At 44.0% G+C, this 10,162-nt stretch overlaps 1 protein-coding gene across 1 annotated transcript; it reads right to left on the reverse strand.

Moving 5' to 3' along the window:
• Positions 1-3,659: 3,659 nt before the first annotated feature.
• Positions 3,660-9,463, reverse strand: SPATA45 (spermatogenesis associated 45). Its single transcript, XM_024552189.3, has 2 exons — positions 9,187-9,463; positions 3,660-3,886 (listed from the first exon to the last, which is right to left on the reverse strand). Exons 1-2 carry the CDS (start codon positions 9,461-9,463, stop codon positions 3,867-3,869), a joined length of 297 nt encoding a protein of 98 aa, XP_024407957.1. The 3' UTR covers positions 3,660-3,866.
• Between the last annotated feature and the right edge of the window lie 699 nt (positions 9,464-10,162).

Raw genomic sequence — 10,162 nt, forward strand, 5'->3', positions numbered from 1 at the left:
GGCAAAAACATCCTAGTAGGCCCTTCTCCCTCCCCCTACGTTTGGCTAACTCCAGAATAAGCATCCCTCTAAAAAAGGTGACTCCTTCGGTGACCATCCCTGTAATTTGTGAACAATTTGAGTGGTATCTGTACTTTCGATGTTAAAAATCGTGTGCATAGCTTCTCATTTCCCGATTTGTTTAATAGAGTACATATGGAGAGCCTACACGGCATGTAAGAGCGTGAAGAGTTAGAGGTCTAGTGTCCTCTGGGTGGGACTTCCCTGTGGATCACTTCCCAGGCCCAAGTTATTTGAGTAAGTGTGCAAATTCTCACAGGTAATGTGTGATACATTTAGAGTTACAAATTTCCACTCTTTCCTAAATAGCACAATGCCTCCCACTCCAATCTCTACAGCAGCTTAAGTAACATCCTTCAAAGCCACCTTTAGGGCATTACAAATCAAGAACTCTGAATTTGACTGACTCGGCAATAACTGAGGGAAGCAACGGGAATAGGAGGGAGGGGGCGTCTCAAGATTGGATGGACATCTGACAGTCTTTTTTGAATTATATATGAATAATATAGAATAATATATGAATTATATACATAATTCATACATTCACAAATATATGAATTCCTTTCTTTGGTGAATCCCTCACCTTATTACACAACCCATTTCTACTATAGAAGCTGAAGATACCAAGTATCATTTTCTAGCCTTTCTTGCAACAAAGGCACTGATAATATGACCCACCCTAGATTTTTAGAAAATTTTTATTTATTGACTTGAGAGAGAGACAGAGAGAAACATTGCTTTGTTGTTCCCCCTATTTATGCATTTATCAGTTGATTCCTGTGTGTGCCCTGACCAGGGATCGAACCCACAACCTTGGCATATCAGGACAATGCTCCAACCAGCTGAACTAGCCGGCCATAGCCACCCTAGATTTTGAATGACGTTACTCATGTGAGGAAGCCAGGACTGCACTGCCTCTGTTCTGGTGAGGGTGGGCAGTGTTAGGTGCCGGGTCTGCGCCCAGCGACTGTGGCAGAGTCTTTATGTTTCTGGTTCAGTGGCATGAATTCGGTTTTTCCACCCTCCTGGAGATTTTGTGGACTATCCACTCTTTAAGTAAATTCATTTTCTTCTTAAATTAGCCAAATTGAGTTTCTATTGTTTGCATCTTTAAGAACCCGGCTTGATGAGGAAATTAATAGCCAGAGGTAATTGTCACAAAGAGACCATTAGGGAAAATTAAAAAAGAAGGAAGGAAGAGAAGGAAATCTGGGACTTGTTGTAGAGCCTGGATAGCTTTCCAGGCAATGAAATACGAGTTAATTTTAAGGGATGAGATGCTGGCGGTCCCTGGCAGATGGTGTGATCGCTGTTGTGAAAACATTTTAAAGAGACCTCCTTATGGCAGGAGGAATATGTGTCGATTGGGGGCGGCCCAAAGATTACACTGCAATGAACATTTTTTATTCTTTTTCTTCACTTTTCCTGTGTTTGTGGAATCTCTCACCTTATGAGACAGAGCTCATCTTCCACTCTTCCTGGACCCTCCCTTTGGACCCATCTTCTGTGCAGGCAAAGAAGTGCAGCACCACCACCCCCACCCCACTTCCCCACCCCACCATTGCCTGCAGGACCCTCTCAGGGGCGAGGCACTGGAGTTTGGTAGCTTCAGCAGCAATGGCAGGCCATGCTGAAGTCTTAGTTCTGAGTACCAGGGATGCTACAGGGAGCCTTCCTGCACAGGCATTCATGGCCTTGGCGTGGGAACTCACCTGCAGACAGCTCTACAGGGAACCAGAGCACAAATGGAGCAAAAGGCCCGTCTGCCCGTCCCCCTACGTTTACTGGGGGGACACGTGTGTCAGCGGATCTGAAACACTCCTGGGAGGGGTGGAGAGGTGTCTGGACCTAATGGGATTTCAGGTGGGTTCAGAGTCCAAAATATATAGTTTTGTGACTTTTTCGTTTCCCATTTTAGCCCAAGGCTGTTTAAGGTACAGTGAGGAGGACAAAGCAGAAACACCTAACTAAGGGAAAGGGGATAAGGAAGGAAAAGCTTCCAGGAGAAGACAGTATTTAAACTAAAGTTAGCCCTGGATGGTTAGGTAGCTCAGTTAGTTGGAGTATTGTCCCAATACACCAAGGTTGCGGGTTTGATCACCGGTCAGGACACATACAAGAATCAACCAATGAAGGCAAAAATAAGTGGAACAATAAATCAATGTTTCTCTCCCCCTCTCTCAAGTCAATCAATCAATAAAGTTAGCCAGGTGAAGGGGGAAACAGAATAAAGCAGAGAAGCACAGTAGTTCCATAAAACCAGAGAGAGTTTCACCGGGAAGGAGGTAAGGGAGGATTATCAAGAAATGAGATGAGAAGGTGGTTCATTGTACAAAACCTGACCCTCCTTTACTATGTGTTTATTCCCCAGGATTCATCTTAGATGGAGCCAAAGAAATGGTGCCGTATCAGATAGTCTTTATGTGGGCTGCTAAGTTTTGGCAGATAATTCTCCACGGGTCTCACATTGCTATGTGTGCAGCTTTAGTCCTGGATTACCTTCTTCAAGGATGTTGTGTAGCCAAGGGCCTTGGAGGACAGAGATCATGCCTCCAGCTGGAGCAGAGGGCGGGTTTATTTACTGTCCGATGTAATGAAAAGAATGGCTTCTTCCAGGCAGAGGTTGGGCCTCTTCAGCTTAGAGGTCTTCAGCTGTGAGGCAAAACCTCTGTGTGTGCGGCCTGGGTCTGGCCGGCTCTACACCGTTTGGCAGGAGGGCAGGGAGAAGCCGTCAGAACAGACGGCTTGTGCTACTTGCTGTGCTTCCGAGTAATCAAGTCCTTTGCCTTTGAACCAAGAGTCTCATGTCTTCTGCCAACGGCCACGAAACTGTGGCAGGCTAACCCTTCCTAGCTCCTGACACTAGGGTTTTTTTTTTGTTTTGGGGGGGTTTTTTTTTGAGAAGCAAAAAATTAACTTTGGGTCTGGCCTTTTTTTCATATATACCCTCAGGGCTGATGTGCCCTGGTGCAGTTCTAGCTGAGATAGGGTTTTAGGCCAGCTGACTGCTCCATGTGTCTTCCAATATTAATAAGCATTGGCCTGTGAATCTGTGCTTTCTGCAGAGGGAAGGGCAACCAAATAAACGGTGAATATTTCCCTGATGTAAAGACAAATGCAAAGAAGGAGCTGGTTCTAGGCCAATTAGTACTCAGCTTGCCATATGGAATGATAGGCCATTGACTCAAACTGAAGAGAGGAATGCAAGCCAAGTTAAAACCTGAAAATTTGTCTACTGTCCAGGAAGGAATAACAGAGGTGATAGTAGTCAAATAGGGTTTGGTCACAAGGCAATTCTAGCAATGCCCACTTTGGGAATGGGCAATAAAATATAACAGGAAGTTCCATTTGAGGGCACCTTATTGCTCTCTCAAATGCGTACTTATTCAAATGATCAAAACCATAGCTCAATCAGAGTTCATGCAATTAAGTGTTTAGAAGCAAGCTGCTAATTTTGAGAACTTTAGCCTTCTAATTGATTGGCGTGGTTGGTCAACACTGATTTATAGAAACCAACAAACTAAACATTTTAGATTAATAAAGAGAATATCGCTGTAAAGTGAAATTTTAGGTAACACATCTTTGAAAGTATCTTTAATAACTCAAATCATCCCTTCAAAACATCTAATGGACAGAAGAGAATGAACAAAGATATAGTACATTTTTTTTGTGACTTCACAAAATGTTTTCTTGGTGATCTAGAAGATAATTTTGGCTTCTTTTATAATTGATATTTGTAAATAGTTTAGACAGACGCTGAGGAAGGATCAAACAGATGATGTTTTTTGTGTCTCCGGAAATGCACTTTATCCGAATATGGCATGATCTGGAAAAAAAAAAAAGTACTTGTTATGTAACTTAAAGTGCAGAGAGGATGAGTACCATTTCACAGTTACAGGAAGAGAGGTTTAGAAACACTCAATGACTAAAGGTGTGAGACTAGGCAAAGGCAGACCCAGAACACGAGCCCAAGTGCAATGGACTGAATGTTTGTGTCCCCCCCAGATTCCCATGTTGAAGCCTTGATCCCAGTGTGATGCTGTTAGAAGGTGGGGCCTTTGGGAGGGAATTAGGTCATGAGTGTGGAGCCCTCATGAACGGGAGTAGTGCCCTTGTAAGAAGAGGACCGGGAACTAGCCAGCTCTTTCTGCCTGTGAGGGGACACAGCAAGAAAACAGCCAGCCCTCTATAAACCAGGAAGAGGGCAAGCACCTGACCTGACCCTCTGACCTCAGCCTTCTGCGCTCAGACCTGTGACAAATAAACTTGTTTAAACTGCCAGCGTATGGTCATTATTTACAGCAGTCCGAGCTAAGATACTCAGGCTTTCTGTTTTTAAGGCTTGTGCCTTTAAGACTGCCCCTCTTTTGGGGTTCACACCTGTAAGTGGGAGAGTGGAGGGCTTGGTAAGGGTTGTAGGGTGTTGGGGAGTTCTATTTAGATAGGGTAATTTCCATGAATTGGCGTTTGAACAAAGATCTGAATAAAGCGAGGGAAAGAGAGAGAGAGCTCCGGGAGAGAGCGAGCGAGCTCTGGGCAGAGGGAACAGCATGTGCCAGGTCCCTGAGGTGGGAACCAGAGTGATAACATCCCAGGAACAGGAAGGAAACCCTTGTGGCCAAGTGGGATGAGGCCAGGGAGAGCAGGAGAGATGAAGCTGGACGGATAAGCACATGAGAGGAGGGGTGGACGTTACCCTCAGTGGGATGTGAAACCATGGGTGCGTGTTAAGCATCGAGTGATGTATCTAATACACATTTTGAAAAGATCGCTGGGGCTGTTCTGTGAAGAACCAAATGTTGGAGGTGCCAGAGTGAAGGCGGGGGGGACAGTTGCTAGGTCCCAGCTGTACTCGGAGAGAGACGATCAGGGTCTGGGTCTGGGTGGAAGCAGTGGTCAGATTCAGGGCTGATTTTGATGGAAGAGTTGACAGAACTTCCGGACAGGTTGGAGGTGGGGTATGAGACAAAAGGAGAGTTGAAGGTACTCCTAGATATCTGGCCATGTTCTGAGACGATGAGGGGTCAAGGGTGAATACGTGTCACCCGGGGGGGTGGAGGATAGGGACTTCCTATTTTGGCAATGGCACCTTTGCCGTAACATCAAGGAGAGGCGGCACTCTGATACGTACAGATGTCTCCAGAGCTCGAGAGAAAAGAAAGGTCAGGGCGGAAGCAGAAACGTGGGAGTCAGCAGAGCAGAGATGAGACTGTGAGTCCTGTAACAGCCGAAGGCCTGCAGCCTACCTCTGCTGAGGGGAAACGAAGTGCAGGTGAGAAGGGAGCCCAGTGTTGGGCGCTGGTGTTCTTCAGCATTCAGAGGACAGGAGTGGGCCGTCTTGTATGAAGAGGGTGTTATTTTATATTTAATGATGTTTATCATTTGACGAATTGCATACTAATTGAGGGCCTACTAGGGTAATGTGCTCATCAAATGTTAGAGGTAATGTCCCATCTCCTTGTTTTACAAATGAGGGGTTTCTCTTTGCATCTGCCGGCCTCCTGGAGGAGGGGGTACTCGGCCATCTCTTCTCAGTCTAGTGTGGCAGGCCCAAACTTCTGGTTTCGATTGGGCTAAGTTCTCTTTCGGGGTGAGTTCGCCTTTGGCTGCCTTGAAGCCAATTCTTCTCATATATAATAGATTTATTTTCCAGTAACAAAGCCAACAATTCTTACCTCCACCCATCTCTCAATTGATGTAAACCCAGATGAGGAACAGAAGTGTATCATTGTTGACTTTTTCAAACCTTAACAGTATTCAGAATAAAGCAGACACTCAAAAAAAAAAAAAAAAGTTAACACCCTTTTCTAATACCCAGGTACTTTCCTCTTGTGGAAATAAAAAGAAAATACGCCCCAATATCCCCTTTCTAAAAATCCCTGATTCAAATTAAAGTGGAAACCAAAGACCGTGAGTTTCAAGGACAGACGAATGAGAAAACCCCAGGGGAGAAATGTTCGTAAGTTTGGGAATACACGGCACTGGATCGAAAGTAATACCAACCACATGTTTCGATGATTGGTTTTCAAGCTTGTTGGTCTCAGGGTCCATCGTGCTCTTAAAAATGATTGAGGGCCTTATCAGGCTTCTTTCCATGTGCGGTGTCTTTCTCAGGACTAAGAAACCAGTACTCAGAAAACATTTAAAGCTCAAGCATACGAATCTAGATTCATCAGTGGTCAGGGCGGTGATGTCATTGCACATCTCACTGCTCCTGGAAAACCCCATTGTATTCCCATGACGGCATGAGAGTAAAGGTGGCAAATACTGCCTCAGTATTATTATTGCCACCAGACGGGGACCAGGCCGAGCGAGTCTCCCCCAGCCCAGCCAGAAGTGTGTGGGTTCTCGACTTTGTGTAGGAAAGATTTTACAACCCAAGTCCGGGTGATTGTTAAGAGTGTATTTACTGGCACTCTGTCTCTCCTGGGAGCACACCCCCCTTTCTTCCCTCTCAGGCGTGCATCTCCTCAACTCTAAGGGTCCCCACGAGACTTGCAACCAGGGGAGCAGTGGGCAGTGGCAGCTGGTTCAGAGCTAACCCCCTGACCCTGTCTCCGAGGCCCCTTTTCCCTGACTTCTCAATGAGCGAAAGCAGCCCTGTCTAGGCCCATGTCTTTCCTCTCACATTTCTAGAGCGCCAAAGCTGCCCCTTCTGGGGTCTCTTCTGTTGCTTCTCTGATCCTCAGCGCTTCCTCCTTTCCCTGTCCCCAGCTTTGAAAATGTACTCTCCAAATCAAAAAAGCAAAAGACAGTGAGTGTATTTATTAAAGCTGGGGGCAGCGAGAGTTTAGGAGAAAGAAAATTAAAAGTTTATCCAGAGAGCGCCCAGCGCTGGCGTCCTTTGTCCTGAGTCCTGTTACCCCTCTTGCAGCGCTCGGGGACGGGCTTTAGCAGAATTTTCATCGGTTTTCCAGGTGTGTTCTTTACTTGTCAACTTACCACAACGAGTGCACAGAGGGACCAGCTTTGCCTCCATCTTCCAGTTGTCTGACTCTAATTGGGTGTTCGGTTATTTATCCCCCTGACTTCATCTGTCCTTGGGTCTGGCCAGCACGGCACTAACGGCACTAACTGGGTCTCCGTTATCCTCCCCCTGACCAGGGGGATTTAAGCCATTTAGTCTCTGGTCTCTGGTTAGGGAGGAGAGGTGTGAACTATTCCTTCTCAAGTGTCCTTGGTAGGGAAGGTAAGATCTTGCCCTATACTAGCTGGCTGTAAATTGCTTGATCTGTTTGACCTTATTTGTCTAACTGTTTTCCTCAGTTTCCCTTTTCCCACTTGTCAAAAAAATTCTCCTAATATACACCCTCATCGGTGTGGCTCTGTGGTTGGGCACTGTCCCGAAAATCGAAAGGTCACCAGTTTAATTCCCAGCCAGAGCACATACCTAGGTTGTGGGTTCAGTCCCAGTCAGGGCACATATGTGAGGCAACTGATCGATGTTTCTCTCCCTTTCTTTCTCCCTCCCTTCCCCTCTCTCTAAAAAAACAAATAAATATTTTTAAATTTTATTTTTGAAAAGAAAAAATAATTCTCTTACCATCTAACTCTCCTGCCTCATTATGAAAATAGCTTTGACCTCATGGACCCCTGATAAAAAATTTGAATACTCTGGGGTGCCCAGACCACCCTTTAACAACTACTAGTTTAGACTAATTAAAGAAAGAACGTGTATTCACATACCAATTACCTTAACATTTAAATTAGGTCTGTATTTATTCTAGACCTTGTCATCATAAAGTTGCATTTCTGTTTAAGTCTGCTCACATAAAGGGAACAAGGAGCTTTTATGCAATATTTAAAGGTTTATTTTAATGTTCCAGAATTGTCAGCTTATAGCTTTGATATCATTAATGTTGGTTCTGGAAATTGTACTTGTTAGACTCTGTTTTGTAGAAAACCATGAGTATTTAAGCAGAGCGGTAAACTAGGTTGACTGTTGATAATAGGCGGTGGATTCTACCTTTCGCTGTTAAACTTAGGAGAACTCACTTACCAGCTGTGATTTAACTCACCTGCCTCCAAGTAATTTGACCAGAATAAACTTAACACTTAAAATTAGGAACACTGAAGGCCTTCCTCCTTGGAAGAGAGTTACATTTTAATGTAAAATAAATACAGGACTATTACAGATTAACTGTAAAATGATGGAGACTCTCACCTTTCCTGGCCCCACCGTTTCATCCTCTCAACACCCCTTACTAGGAACACGGGGCAAATGTGAAGTCCCAGCCCCTTATCAAAGACGCTAATACGGCGATTCTCCAAAACGGTGATTCTTTTTTTCTGATCTACCTTAATCATTTTTTTTTAAAGATTTTCTTTATTTTCAGAGAGAGGGGAAAGGAGGGAGAAAGAGAAGGAGAGAAACATAGATCAGTTGCCTCTCACATGCTCCCAACTGGGGACCTGGCCTGCAACCTAGGCGTGTGCCCTGACTGGAAATCGAACTGGGGACCTTTAGGTTTGCGGTCCAAAGCTCAATCTACTGATCCACACCAGTCAGGGCTACCTTAATCATTTGCTGATTGTATTTAATATAATTATACTGTTTTTTTTTAAATAAATGAGAAAAACATCATTGTCTTCTTGCTCCTGCAAAATAATACCACCACTGCACACCCCCTACCCCAACCTCCCTCTATATTTTATTATTGTTTCGGGGGGCCTTTTGTTTCATATTTGTGATCAAAATAATCTCCATGTATCTCAATTTTGCACATGAAATTTTTTCAGAAGCAACAGAAATTGGTGAGATAGGAGACCTCCTGAGTTTTTGTTGTTCTACTATAATGACCTATAACAACTTCTCCCAAAATGCGGTTCCCAGGCCATCAGCATCAGAAACACCTTAGCCTGCAGAGAATGCAGGCTCCAGGACCCAAACTGGAGCCTATTGGATGAGGCGCCTGGGATTCTGTAAGCACAAGAAAATGAGACTCCTTGGTCTTTGGTCCTCCGTCAACTAGCCTAGTTTACGGATGCTTTTCGCTTTAGACAGATTGCCTTTAAGCTATCCCAGAACAATACTGATGAACCTGTTCCAACTCCAGAAATTCATGCTAAATGTATGTATAAATCCCCCCAGTTGACTGGGTAGGAATCCTACCCAGAGCATCTTACTTTTTGGTGGAAAGTGCTTTTTCTCCGTGTGAACAAGGACACTCAGTTTGATCCAGGAGCCCCTGCCACTGTCGGGAACGGCTTCTCTGGTCTGGGTGTACAGACAGGAGTTAGAGGCCACATCGAAGTGCCTCTTTTGAACCCTCAATAAGCTGACTTCGTTGCTTCTTTCCACCAAGCAGTTGGACTCACGCTTTTCATTTAGCTCCTTCAGGAGATGTTGTTTGTTGGCTCTCACTTTTACAAGTATTTCATTGGTTCTCTTTATAGATGGCATTATGCCGACAAACCAATCATCAGGTGCTTCTTGTGCCCTGCAGACAAATGAAAAAAACGCTATCAGTTGCCTGCTCGATCCAGAAGCTACTACTGTTCACAATCAGGTATTAATTAGCCTGTTCTCTTTCCTCCTGCAAAGGATGCCCAACTGCTGCACACACCCCCCCACCCGCCCCCCACCTCACTCCACTGCTTATTGTTGTTTGCTAAGGTCTTTCTGTTTGTTCACGTTGCTTTGGGGAAAAAAAGAGGTTAAAGAAAAGATGTCATAGAAGAACATATTTTGGTATTTAAATATTATGCATTGATTCTAGCTTTTAGAAAGTTTTGTTGTTTCTTCTGATTATAAAAATAATATATACTCATTGTAGAAAGCTAAGAAAATACAGAAAAGCATAAGGTAGAAAAGCTTAATTCACTTTTGATCTGGAGACAACCAAATTCCCATTTTGGATGTTTCTTTCCCAATAAATATCCAAAGGAATTTAATTATAAAAAAAGTACAGAAAAGGACATTAAAGTGACTATAGTAGAACATAAAATGTTAAATATATAAGGGTGGTTAAGTATTTGGGAATATTTTGCTTGTTAAGACTATAACTTTGTCTTTTCAGGCACTTGAAGTGCATAAAAATCAGATTAAATTTACAAAGGAAGTTTAAAATATTTAAAGACCTTGAATTAGCTGAATTTATAA

This window comes from Desmodus rotundus, chromosome 12 (assembly GCF_022682495.2).
Source record: "Desmodus rotundus isolate HL8 chromosome 12, HLdesRot8A.1, whole genome shotgun sequence".
In the NCBI taxonomy this organism is placed as follows: Eukaryota; Metazoa; Chordata; class Mammalia; order Chiroptera; family Phyllostomidae; genus Desmodus; species Desmodus rotundus.